We start from the raw sequence: 14,331 nt of genomic DNA on the forward strand, positions 1-14,331 counted from the left end.
AACTCCGTTATTAGAATACTACCCACAACTGTCAAAAGTTGGGGTGCTGTGTAAAATCTACATAAAAACAGAATGCAATGAGGTACTTACATCCCAAAATACTGTATAGGGAAAAAGAGCACTGCGGCAATACGGATATTTATGGTACCACCAGAGACATAACAACACTTTGTATAGATTAAAAACAGGATATTTTATTACAAAAATTATAAAATATTATAAACAATTGGTCATACCTGAAGAGATCACATTGATATATCTCTCAATATTGATAAATGGTGCTATGAAGTGCTAACGATCAGTTGGTGTAATCTTGGACACATTTAGCCAGTTCTTCTCAACATGTTTTGCGGAATTATCGCTTCTTCAGGAGTATTTGAGAGAATGGATTATCTGCAGAAAACAATAAAAAATACAGCATAATGGAGAGAGGCTGTCTGCCTAGAGCTCTGTATACCGCGTACCAGGGGAGCCTAATAACGGGTGAGATAACCCGATAATCGATTCAAAAAGTATCCCAGGGGCTACCTGAAATCACCTACCTCACAGAGGTATATTCCTTGGAGGTTTTTGGGGCAGTTTTTAAGCCAAAAATCGGCGGGAAGGAGTCCCCTCACAGCCACACAGTGATACAGAGCCCCTGTCATGGCGCTGAAGCCGTCGTATGCAGAGATGACAGGGAGGAAGCTGAAACAGCAGACAGCACCCCTTGTGACATCACACAGTGAAGCTCCTGCCCAGTTAAAGGAACAATTTCAGCCTAATTTCCCCTCAGGGAATACTGTGGGAGAAAGAGAGAAATTTGATAAAACTCTGCAGAGGGAATTAACACCACAAATAACATTGGAACAAATAGAGCTGCTGCTCCAAAGATCATTAATCACTTGCCGACCTCCTCATGTACATATACGTCAGCAGAATGGCACATGTACGTACCGGTACGTCCTCTGCTTGACGTGGGTCGAGGGTCCTATCGGGACCCCCCCCGGTACATGCGGCGGTCGGTAAGCCTCGGGGAGCGATCCGGGACGACGGCGCGGCTATTCGTTTATAGCCGCCCCGTCGCGATCGCTCCCCGGAGCTGAAGAACGGGGAGAGCCGTATGTAAACACGGCTTCCCCGTGCTTCACTGTGGCGGCGCATTGATTGAGTGATCCCTTTTATTAGGGAGACTCGATCGATGGTGTCAGTCCTACAGCCACACCCCCCTACAGTTGTAAACACACACAAAGTGAACCCTAAATGTTACAGCGCCCCCTGTGTTTAACTCCCAAACTGCAACTGTCATTTTCACAATAAAGAATGCAATTTAAATGCATTTTTTGCTGTGAAACTGACAATGGTCCCAAAAATGGGTCAAAATTGTCCGAAGTGTCCGCCATAATGTCGCAGTCACGAAAAAAATCGCTGATCGCCGCCATTAGTAGTAAAAAAAATAAAAAAAAATAAAATGCAATAAAGCTATCCCCTATTTTGTAAACGTTATAAATTTTGCGCAAACCAACCGATAAACGATTATTGCAATTTTTTTTACCAAACATAGGTAGAAGAATACGTATCGGCCTAAACTGAGGGAAAAAAAATTGTTATATATGTTTTTGGGGGATATTTATTATAGCAAAAAGTAAAAAATATTGCATTTTTTTAAAATTGTCGCTCTATTTTTGTTTATAGCGCAAAAAATAAAAACCGCAGAGGTGATCAAATACCACCAAAAGAAATCTCTATTTGTGGGGAAAAAAGGATGCCAATTTTGTTTGGGAGCCACGTCACACGACCGCGCAATTGTCTGTTAAAGCGACGTAGTCCCGAACTGTAAAAACCCCTTGGGTCTTTAGGCAGCATATTGGTCCGGTCCTTAAGTGGTTAAAGGCCTCATCAAGGAGATTAGGGAACTAGGGCAGCGTACTTCAGCACTTGAATTAAGAACTAATGATTTGGAAAAATGTACAGCAGATTTCTCTTCAGAAATTGATAATCTTAAAGAGGAAAATTTGACCCTACAAACGAGATTAGAGGACTACGAAAATCGCGCCAGAAGATAGAATATTCGCATTAGAGGAATCCCCGAAACAGTGATTGATTTACAGGCCACAATGACAGCCCTTTTCCAGGAACTGCAACCGGGAATACCGGTGGAGCGACTTGAAATGGATAGGGTGCATAGAGCCCTCACTCCAAAAAAAACGGATGGCCCGCCACGTGATATTATCGGTAAATTTCATTACTACCGGACCAAAGAACTACTATTGAATTCAGCAAGACATAAACGCGTATTGCAATTTCAAGGGTATAATTACCAACTTTTTGCCGATTTATCACAGCTAACTATTAACAAAAGAAGGGCTTTGAAACCACTCCTCCAAATATTGCAACGCAATACTATCATCTACCAGTGGGATTTCCCCTTCTCTGTGAGATTCTCCTACCAAAATCGCAAATATACCTGCCGTAGCGCAATGGAACTGCAAACGACTCTGCAGAATATAGGACTGATGATCACCGCCAATGTCGCCTCTGACGCTCACCGACGATAAATATACTTCCTCTTCTGCCTCCAGAGAAAGTGGGAACCATAGTCCCAACAAAAGACTTCGCAAATCGTCACCTGTTCCAGATCCAAGTGACTCAATGGACTGAACAGGGTCACAAAATGTGCTTATTCCCTTTATTCCCCCCTTTTTTTGGGGGGTAATCTACTTAACCTTGTTGGTCTTGTTCTGGCCTTTATATGACTAACTTGGTGACTTTCCCATTTCAGTTACACATAAGTTATTGTTGCAGTGACTATTCTCAAGTTTCCCTCTTTTCTTTTGTATTTTTTTTATTTTTACCAGGCCTAACCTGTTATTCTTTGCAATACAGACTATATAGTAATTAGTACACTGTTAATAACCAATATCTTATTTCCAGGTTTTGGTCGGGTCTAAATTAAATTTTTGAGTGTAATCAACTATTTATCATTTAGCCTACTGAATGACTAGTGGACATCCTTAACCCTACAGGCTTGACTTTTCCCGATTTTCGGCCTCATGAGTATGGTATGTACCCCACTAGCCCCCAGTTAGTAAGCGTTCGTTACTGTCTGGTATATGTTTTTATGTTTTTAATTCTACTTGAAGTTTGTTAAAATGTAATTTAATTGGTTGGCTCCCTGAGTTCCGCGGGACTGTTCTCTTGTGCCTCCCCTTGCTACCCTCAGCCGCCCAGTAACCCAGTGGATGGTTGACAGTAGCTCTTGTGCCCTTGGAGGGAGATGTTTTCTCCCCTCAATGGAAAGGTCATGAACTTATATGTTTTCTGCTTTCTTTTGAAAATATATTATTTAAATTGTACTTCCTCCCTGAGTCTTCCTTTTTTTCCTTTTTCCCCCCTTAACTTAATTTTCTCCTTATGACTTGAAGGTGGTTTCCTCTTTAGTTACTCCATGTCTGGGCAACATTAGATCTAACATTTTCATATTATCATGGCCCGATAAACATACTCTCCCTTAATGTTCAGGGTTTAAATATCCCACAAAAACGCACCAAAGCCTTTCGCACCTTTAGTTCAAAAAAAGCACATGTCATATGCCTCCAAGAAACGCATTTCACACCACTGTCCACACCCAAATTCTTTAGTAGGTCCTACCCACAAGTTTATACGGCCTCGGCCTCTACAAAGACACGGGGTGTGCTCATAGCATTTCACAGTAGTACCCCTTTTTCAATTACAAAAGAGATCAAGGACCCAGAAGGCAGGTATCTGATTCCTACAGGGCATCTATTAGACTCCGAAATCACCATTGTGTCATATTATGCTCCCAATAAGAAACCCAACTCTTTCCTATCTCACCTATTACGTCGTCGATTCCCATAAAATAGGTACTGTGATATTAGCGGGAGATTCCAATCAGACCGTCTTGCCCTTTCTGGACAAATCACCCATCCCACAATCCCAAAAGGCAGATAAGCAATCTTTTTCTAAACTACTCGCAAAATACAATCTAGTCGACTCCTGGCACGAAATGAATCCAACTAAGAGGCAATATACACACTATTCTTATCCCTGTCGGTCGTTCTCAAGAATAGACTGTATCTTTCTGCCCATAGGTATGACGCCGGAAATATTAATCTTCAAAATTCTACCCATCCCATGGTCTGACCACAGTGCAGTCTTCAATACCATATCATCTACAATACCTAAAAAGTGTGACGCCACATGGCTGCTTACAGACTTTTTGCTCAAAAACCTAATATATAAACAAAATATTGAAACTGCACTACGGGAGTATTTGAAATTCATTTCCATACCGTACCGGTTGATGTTCGGGCGAGAGGCTCGATTACCAGTCGATTTGGCTTTAGGGCTATCATCAGATCACACTTCCGTAGCCTCCCATAAAGGCTATGTAGATCGCCTGAGAAGGAGCCTGAAAATGGCCTATGAAAAGGCACATGCTAGTTCTGAGCAACGGGAACAAAGAAACAAAAGGAACTTTGACTTGAAAGTCCGGATCCAGGATCTGCAGCCAGGGGACCGAGTTCTGCTAAGAAACCTCGGCATTCCAGGAAAACACAAACTGGCTGATCGCTGGAAGTCCTAGCCTTACATCATCTGTAAACAACTTCCAAACCTTCCCGTGTATCAAGTCAGACCTGAAGGAAGTGTGGGCCCCCTAAAGACCTGGCACAGGAACCACCTTCTGCCTCTCACTGAGGCTGTTCGCCTACCCCCGATCTCTAACTCTCTGGATTTACCCTCCACATCCAAGCCCTCTGGGCTGATCACTAGATGTCAAACCTTGCATCCAGACCCAGAGGATGATGAGTCCTCAGATGAATGGATAGGGTGAGAGTGGTTATGGTCTTCTCAAGAATCAGAACCCAATGCTTCGTTCCTGCCCTCATCTGAAGCAACCAGTAGTGGAACACTTCGGCCAGAGGCCCCTGAATTCATACCTCAGAATGTGCTTAATGAAGATCTTGAAGACGATATTGATCTGTACTCGGCCGAAGATCTCATGGAGGCCCCAAGCCCACCAAACAGAGATTTAGATGAACCAGGAGATGAGGAATCTGGTGTGTCGGAAACCGAGGATGATGCTGCCCCTCAGAAAATTGAAATAGACCCGGTTCTTCCTAACTCCTTAATGCCAGAAGAACCATAGGAAAGAAGAGTCATCCATCCTCCATCCTCCAAAGAGACTGACCTATAGCCAATTGGGAGAGTGTTCTGAAGAAGCCATCCTCACCTCAAAAAAATCTAGGCCCAGATTTACGTACATCAGCGTATCTTTGTGCGGGCGTAGCGCATCTCATATGCGATACTCCAACGTAACTTGGAGAGGCTCGTACTGTATTCACAAAGCACTCGCCGACAACGTTGCGCCGGCGTAACGTAAATCGGCTGGCGTAAACCCTCCTAATTCAAAGTAGGTGGGCGTGTTGTATTATAATGAAGCGTGACCCCATGTAAATGCATGGCCGAACGAACAGCTCATAATCATGTTGAATTTACTCCCTAAGATACGCCGGCTCCATTCATAAGACGTAAACGTAACCTATGCCTAGCCCCATTCACGTACGACTTACGTCGGTCGTATCTTGCAAAATTCAGGCGTATCTCAGTTCCTGAATAAGCGCATAGATACGACGGCGCACATTTGGACTTACGACAGCATATCTGGAGATACGCCGTTGTAAGTCCTTTCTGAATCCGGGCCCTAATGTTTTGAGTGATCCTCCAACTGCCACTTTAGTGGAGGTCAACCCCTGCTCACCCCCTGACACATCTGAATCTAGCACCCTAGTGTTAGTAAATAATGGATAGGACAGCCTGCCCACCCCCAACGATTGGTGGGAGGTTCCGCTGTCCAATTTATGCCAGTCAATGAGTTGTTTAGCTTTGAACAGAGTAAGAAATGATGCCCAGAATTTATTACCTTGCATGTTCTAACAACCTATTTCTCCGCTTGTATTGTGAAAGCCAGTATCGGAATCCATACTTTTGTCCTCTTTGGGGACCAAAGATTTCAGGTGGGTTGAGTTTGTAGGGGGGTCATCCTGTCAGAACCTTACGACAGGTTATCCCCGCTGGAACTTTATCCACACCATTGTAAGTATGCAAGTTACCTTTAAGGAGTTATGCATTGTGGGATTGCAAGTAGCAGGAGATATGGACTCCATTGACTCTTAGGAGAAACAGACTACACTTCCCACAATGCCCTGTGTTATTTGAACATGTGGCACAGACTTATGGGGGAGGTTACTTAAAGAAAGGGCGCGGCTGATTTCGCTCTCTCGGGACCTGCACTTCTCTTCTCTGCGGAGCTGCTGACAGTGTACAGTCGTACGGTTAGGCCAGAAGCCTAGGCCTAAATCTACCGAGAGACCAGCCGTCTGGAAGGAAGCAAGACTCCAGCATCCAGCCCATGTACCCGGGATCGTAGAGGCAATCCAGCTGTCAGTTGAACCAGTGGAGCACCCTCGTCTGGGATCTTTGTGCTGTGGAGCGGTGATTCACCAGCGCGCCTCCTGAGGAGAATTCAGGCGGATCAGCCTGTCGGATGAGAGAGCACTTGCTCAACTTCTGACTCTCTGTTTACACAGACACCTAGAGCCACCCCACAGGCCGGAGACACGTTCTCGGCCTCAACCCAAAACGTAGAGGCCCAGTTAACTGTTTGAGTGTTCATAGAAGTGACTGACACTGACGAGTGTCAGCTCACCAACGTTCGCTGTTCCAGACATCCTGTTGTTTAAGTTCCCTCATTAATTGCCACCTTGGATTACAATTTCTTATGTGCACCAACCGGCCGCGACGTGATCATTAATTGTTCTGTAGGACTGCCCGCTAGAGGGCGCTCGCGAGCATAGACTGTCTACCTTAGTTTAAATGAGTGGTACCATCCCTAGCTAAGTTTTTCCTTACTGTCATTAATTGCTGATTCCTGCAAGAGCCCTTGCGAATCATAGTGAGTCATTGTTTATCAATTGTGTCCACAATTAAAACCTATGCCTGTTCCCTCAAGTTTCCACAAAGTAAACTTATTCTTTTTCATTTAAATATATTCACTGTGTAGAGTGTATTTTCTTGCCTGGAGGAACCACCCTTAATAGCAGGTAATTCTATTGTTGTATTATTACTGCTATTGTGACCCCAGTTCAACAGAGGTCACAATATCTCAACCACCAGGCTTCTGATGTGTCAAGGGAGGGTTCGAGCTAGTTAATAGGGATGAGCTGAGCCAAAAAGAGTAGATCCCAAATCAACCAGCGGCTCCTTCGGGGGTAGCGCTACATAACATAGGACCCCTTATTTGACAGCAGCTTCACGTCTTGCATCCATTGAACTTGGGAGTTTTTGGACAGTTTTTGCTTGAATTTGTTTGCAAGATATCAGAATAGCCTCCCATAGCTGCCTCCCACCCTCATAGAACTTTTGCTTGAGGATGCTCCAAAGGTTCTCAATAGGATCCCCATAGCAGTCATTAATGCAGAGGTATTCTTTACAGCATGAGATGATTTTATTACGGAAAGCATAGTTCTTCCTTCTGTACCAGGGAAGGAAGTGTTCAGTTAGGAACTCCACATACTTTGCAGAGGTCATCTTTATACCTTCGGGGACCCTAAAGGGGCCAACCAGCTCTCTTCCCATGATTCCGGCCCAAAACATAACTCCACCACTGCCTTGCTGACGTTGCAGCCTTATTGGAACAGGGTGGCCGTCCACCAACCATCCAGTACTCCAACCATCTGGACCATCCAGGGTTGCACGGCACTCATCACTGAACAGGGCTGTTTGAAAATTAGTCTTCATGTATTTTTCTGCCCAATGCAGCCGTTACTGCTTGTGAGCATTGGTTAGTGGAGGCCGAATGGAAGGTTTATGCACAGTTCCAAGACTCTGGAGGACTCTACACCTTGATGTCCGTGGCACTCCAGAGGCACCAGCAGCTTCAAATATCTGTTTGCTGCTATGTAATGGTGTTTTTGCATGAAACCCGTCTGTGCTCTGAATTGGCCACAAATCTCTTAATAATGCGATGATCACGCTTAAGTCTTCGTGAAATATTTAATGTTTTCATACCTCGTCCAAGGCATTGAACTATTTCACTCTTTTCGGGAGCAGAGAGATCCTTTTTCTTCCCCATATTGCTTGAAAATGGGGCTTTGCTTAATAATGCGGAACTCCCTCCTTTAGTAGTTTTTCCTTTAATTGGGCTCACCTGGCAATCTAATTATCACAGGTGTCCGAGATTGTTTTCAGTGATCAAAAGAACCCTGAGACACAATGCCATGCATGAGTTAAACTGAAAAACAAACTATTTGATCTTTGTGACACTGAAATAGAATTTGCATAATAATTTTGAACATTGTGTAAACAAAACACACAAGACATTTTGGGCACCGAAAAAAACTTATATTCTATACTTCAAATTTTTGTTTGACAAGATCAAACCTCTTCTACCTATAAAAGAAACAACAACACAGTCACACAATACTGTCACCTGAGTCTCTGCTACCAAAGCATGATGACTTGAGTCACAATGTACTAATATTGGGTGACATTCTAATGAAGTCATATTAATATTAAAAAAGTTGATATTATCCCACAGATCAGAAGAGAGGATACACAGTGGAAGATTTCTTTGGTGGAGATAACAATATTACAGGATGGAGCCCGGGTCTCATAAACTCTACCATTTACACGGCTTCCACTCCCGGAATTTGCTAGACACGTACTGTTCCAGTAAAACAGAAATGCCCTTTGCTCATGAGGCTTTAACGTATCCTATGGAGAAATTTCACAATTCTTTTTCCTCAGGTAGGTAAAGCTCTTTTTGATTATAAATTATTTTTGCATGAAGTATTTATTAGGAGAAATTAATAATAACTATTGATTTGCAGAATGGTCTTGTACAAGTGAAGATTTGACTGAAAAAGAGGGTGAAAGAATCATATATTTAGATAAACCAGGTAGAGACAAAGTAGAATTTCTGCTGATCCATTCTTTAGAAAAATCAAAAAGCCCTCTAATGGCACAATGTCACTGCTGCCAGGGCTTCCATCTTTACACGGTCTTCTTTCTGGGTTCATGGGCTCTGTTCGTTTGAATGGCCAAGCCACGATGATGCGCACAGAAGTCACGGTCTCAGCACAGAACTCTGAATGGACAGCACTGTCCTTTCAGAGTGCAATGTACATGCACCAGTGTCATCACCGGCTACTACTAAACAAAATATCTCCTAAACAGTGCATGCTTAAGAGATATTTACTGTACATATAGGTAAGTCTTATAGGTCCGTAGGTATAAATCAAAAAGTGGACTTTAACTTTCTGTTGGAATATAATAATATACTGTAAATAGGGAGGTTGAACATTAGCAAGAGATCATACACCCAAATGTGTTAAAAGATCGATCATCTCCGCTATAGGGAGCCCTGGTTTGTCTACCCCTGGAAGAGTCCCTGGCTATATGTGTGGAATATTCCAAAAATGGGATCTTTCTGACATAATTCTCTCTGGTTTTCTACTCCTGGAAGTTTTAGCTGCCCCACCCATCTCTGTGTGTTCCAACTCTTTCTATTACATTCTCTATAATATAAAACAAATCATGCTGTAATGGGATGGTGAATACCCATCGGAATGGACACAGCAGGTGTGTAGAGCCGGGAGCTCAGCATAGAGATAGAAGAAACTGGTTTAACTCTCCGGTGCCTACCAATAACTGAAAAATCAAATTTTAATGAACTGACCTATAAAAAATATGCCCTCTTCTTCAATGGCCTATATTGATATTTAGATGTAACACAGTTGTGCTTTAACTGTCCTGAATTAAAATGCATTACATAGAGATTATTCCACAGCTCTCCTTGAAGGTTGTTTTGAATCTTTTACTGCAGGTGACTTTAGGGGAGACGTGTTGATTGACATCAGTATTGGTCCCATCATACAACATCTTTATGCAGCGCAGGAATATTTCAGAGATATCATCCTTCTCAAGCCTACTGAGCACTGTATTGTAGAAGTGAAAAAATGGACAGACAGCCGAACCGGAGCATTTGATTGGTCACACACCACTACACTTGCTACAGAATTGGCGGGAAAGAGGTGAAGTATCTGCCAGTTTTTTTGTCTGAGTCAGGCTGGATACCTGGTGTGATGAACTAGTAGCGTTGGGAGGACGACCAGACCTAATTTTTAAAACATTTGTAATTGAATTTTTGTATTTAATTATAAATAATATTAATAGTTATTTAATTATTGTATTTTTAATTAGCCCTTTCAACTTGTTAAAAGATTTGTAATTCAGGTGATAATATTACGCAGGAAAAAGTTATGTTAACCCTTCATGCCTAGGATAAAACAAATGTAAAGGCCTAAGCCCTATTTTGCAATTTTGACATGTTTTAGTAAAACTGTATATATCATCAATACTTTGTGCATTCAGGTGATTATACCTTGTTTTTTTCAGGACAAATTGGGCTTTCATTTGGTGGTAAATGTTAATGGATATCTCCTGATATTTTTTTATTATTATTATTATTATTATTATTATTATCAAAGGGAAACTAGCCTTAAATAGTAAAAAAAACATATTTTAAATGTAACTGTATATTTCTTGCACTACCATAACTCACCACCAAAGAACTCCCAAAAATAAATTCTCTTGCTCCTGCCGATCGCAGCGATACCACATATGTATATTTTATGTTGTTTGTACCCATAGGACAGCCCAGAAACAACATTTTTTAATCCTACCTAAAACACAATGGGGGTTATTTACTAAAGGCGAATTCACTTTGCACTACAAGTGCGCTTGAAAGTGCACTTGAATGTGCAGTCACTCTAAATCTGAGGGGTATATCTGAAATGAGGGGAAGCTCTGCTGATTTTATCATCCAATCATGTGCAAGCTAAAATGCATTTTTTTTTCCTTGCATGTCCCCCTCGGATCTACAACGACTGCACTTCCAAGTGCACTTTCAAGTGCACTTGCAGTGCACTTGTAGTGCAAATTGGGTTTGCCTTTAGTAAATAACCCCCATTTATTCTAATTTAAAAAAAATCCTGTCCAAAAAATACTGCCTCTGACCTTGACCCAAACACGAACCGTGCCACTGACCGACTGTAGATCAAACCTTGATCCAGGTATTTTTGTTACTCTTTATTTTATTACTGTATATACTCGAGTATAAGCCGAGTTTTTCAGACCTTTTTTTTGGGCTGAAAATGCCCCCCTCGGCTTATACTCGAGTCAGTACCTGAGTCCATTGCCCCCTGACCTTACGTTGCCCATTGCAGAATCCGATCTGTGTACCCGAGTCCGTGACATATTCAGACGGGGGTCGTGCAGTGTTAAAAACTTGCGCTCCTCCTTGTGCTGTTCCGTGATAGGCGGAACACTCGGTTTCCCAGAAAACACTGTATTCAGTGTTCCGCCTATCACGATCGCCTTCTCGTCCTCTCGTCTATCACCAACGAGAGGGTGATCGTGATAGGCAGAACACTGAACACAGTGTTTGCTGGGAAACCGAGTGTTCCACCTGTGTTCAGTGTTCCGCCTGTCACGATCGCCCTCTCGTTCGTGATAGACGAGAGGACGAGAGGGCGATCGTGATAGGCGGAACACTAAACACAGTGTTTGCTGGGAAATCGAGTGTTCCGCCTATCACGGAACAGCACAAGGAGGAGCGAAAGTTTTTAAAAGTGCACGGCCGCCGTCTATGTCACAGACTTGGGTACACAGATCGTATTCTGCAATGGGCACAGTGAGGTCAGGCTGCAATGAGCACAGTGAGGTCAGGCTGCAATGAGCACAGTGAGGTCAGGCTGCAATGGGCACAGTGAGGTCAGGCTGCAATGAGCACAGTGAGGTCAGGCTGCAATGAGCACAGTGAGGTCAGGCTGCAATGAGCACAGTGAGGTCAGGCTGCAATGAGCACAGTGAGGTCAGGCTGCAATGAGCACAGTGAGGTCAGGCTGCAATGAGCACAGTGAAGCTGCAAATGGGCATTGTTGACCTTTTTTTCCACTTACAGTAGCTGCTGCATTCTCACCCTCGGCTTATACTCGAGTCAATACATTTTCCCAGTTTTTTTGTGGTAAAATTAGGTCCTCGGCTTATACTCAGGTCGGCTTATACTCGAGTATATTCTGTATTTATTTGTTTATTTCTCTGTCTCTGCAAGGACAGAGAACCATGCAATGGGGGTTATTTACTAAAGGCAAATCCACGTTGCACTACAAGTGCAAACTACAAGTGCAAAGTGCACTTAGAAGTGAAGTTGCTGTAGATCCAAGGGGGACATACAAGGAAAACTTACATACATCTGGAGTTTTTATTGCTAAAGTCTAGACACCTGAAAGGAAACCAAACTAAATCAGAAGTGTCTGGACATTTGGTATATCATAGTCACTGGGGGTTATTTACAAAAGGCAAATACACTTTGCACTAAAAGTGCAAATTACAAGTGCAAAGTGCACTTGAAATTGCACTGAAAGTGTACTTGGAATTGCAGTAGCTGTAGATCCGAGGGGGACATGCAAGCAAAAGAAAAAACAGCATTTTAGCTTGCACATGATTGGATGATAAGCTCAGCAGAGCTTCCCCTCATTTCAAATCTTCCCCTCAGATTTACAGCGACTGCACTTCCAAGTGCACTTTCAGTGCAATTTCAAGTGCACTGTGCAGTAATGCAAAGTGGATTTTCCTTTCGTAAACAACCCCCAATGTATCTCTCTTGTCCATTCACAGAGACAGAAAACACAGGGACAGGCTTTCACAGTGACTAATTACTGATAGATAGCCAATTAGAGGCTATCACAGTAATCAAGTGACTCAGAATTGGCCATTCCGGGTCCCGATCGTTAGAACAGGGCCTGGGGCTCTCGGTGAGACCCAGGTCTCTGTGCTGGGAGCGCGCCATGAAAGGAGATACGCAAATATACGTGGAAAAAATCCAGTCCATATTTGTGTACAGTGGGCGTGAAGGTGTTAATAATGCATTAATACTCCACTAACATCAAATGTAATACTGCTAGAAGAATATTTTTTTGGGTATGCAGCATATGATCCCCAGCAAAAGCGGTGAAGGGAATTGGTGGTTAGTGGCTAGCTGTAAGTGCTTTATCTCTATGGTAAATGGTTGGAGTCGACACTCCTCTTCCAGTGATATCTGAAAGTCTCTTCTACAGCTCAGAAATGTTAACGGTATTCACTAGCTCAGACCTAATATACTCAATGCCTCTCAGAATATCAGTTAAATGCTTTATGTGACATGGGATGTGCTTCTTCCTTTCAGTGACCAATGTGAGGAGAAGGAAGTCAGACTCAGGGCGGCAATTACACATGTTGTAAAATTCGATCTCAACAAGGAAAATCTCACAGACCCAATTGGGCTACCACAAGCCGACTGCCTTCTGTTCTTTTGTATTCCGGAAACCATCAGCAAAGACCTTGAAGAATTTGTGAGAAACTTCAGGAAATTCTCAAAGCTTCTAAAACATGGCGGGCGCATTATGTATTATGGAGGTTTAAATTGCACATTCTATATGGTTGGGGGAGAGAAGTTCCATTCTGTAAAGTATAATGAAAGTGACTTGAGAAGTATGCTTAGTAATGAGGGGTTTGTTATCACCCATTTGGAGGTTTCCCAAAGAAAGGCTGTGACTGATCTGTCTGATTTTGATTCAGTTGTGTTCTGTACAGCTTATAAAGAACAGAAGATTTAGGCCTCATTCACACCATTGTGTTAGAAAGTTCACATGAATTTCATGAATAAACATGTGTTTTTAGTGCAATTTAATGTGTAACGTTAAAATGTAATACAAGGCAAAATGTGGGTGGGAGCTTTGAGTGCGTTTTCCATTAATTTCTTCCTGGGAAATGTACCATGTGATTTAAAAAAAATTCTGTGCATCACCATGTATTGCTATTGGCTATAAGGCAAAACACATTTTACCAAAAACTCATAAAAGATGCAGAAAGCATGATTTGTGGAAAACAAAGTTCACTGCCCCCTTACACAACACATCGATGTGAACAGCTTCATAGATTATAATGACAACTAGTTTTCATGAGCTTTTATTATGCTGTGATCCTGGGTTGTAGGGCATATCCTTAGGCTGGGTTCGCATATATGCAAATTGGATGCATTTTTAACCCCTTTTTAATTTGCATAACATGTGAGTGTGACCGGCTTCGCACCTGAATCTCACCTGAACAGAAACGCACAAGACAAACCGCACCGCAGATATGTGAACCCAGAATTGAATTTCAGCAAGTCACCTATGTACTGGTAGAGCACTTTAAATGTTGAGGCAGTCCTCTGAAAAAAGAGATCAC

General features: G+C 42.6%; 1 protein-coding gene across 1 annotated transcript; it reads left to right on the forward strand.

Annotated features, from left to right (window-relative positions):
- The first annotated feature begins 8,589 nt into the window (after window positions 1-8,589).
- LOC120915533 (indolethylamine N-methyltransferase-like) lies at window positions 8,590-14,104 on the forward strand. The gene is made up of 3 exons (XM_040326107.1): window positions 8,590-8,808; window positions 9,887-10,094; window positions 13,289-14,104. Exons 1-3 carry the CDS (start codon window positions 8,658-8,660, stop codon window positions 13,716-13,718), a joined length of 789 nt encoding a protein of 262 aa, XP_040182041.1. The 5' UTR covers window positions 8,590-8,657; the 3' UTR covers window positions 13,719-14,104.
- Window positions 14,105-14,331: the final 227 nt, after the last annotated feature.

This window comes from Rana temporaria, chromosome 10 (assembly GCF_905171775.1).
Source record: "Rana temporaria chromosome 10, aRanTem1.1, whole genome shotgun sequence".
NCBI classification, from domain to species: Eukaryota; Metazoa; Chordata; class Amphibia; order Anura; family Ranidae; genus Rana; species Rana temporaria.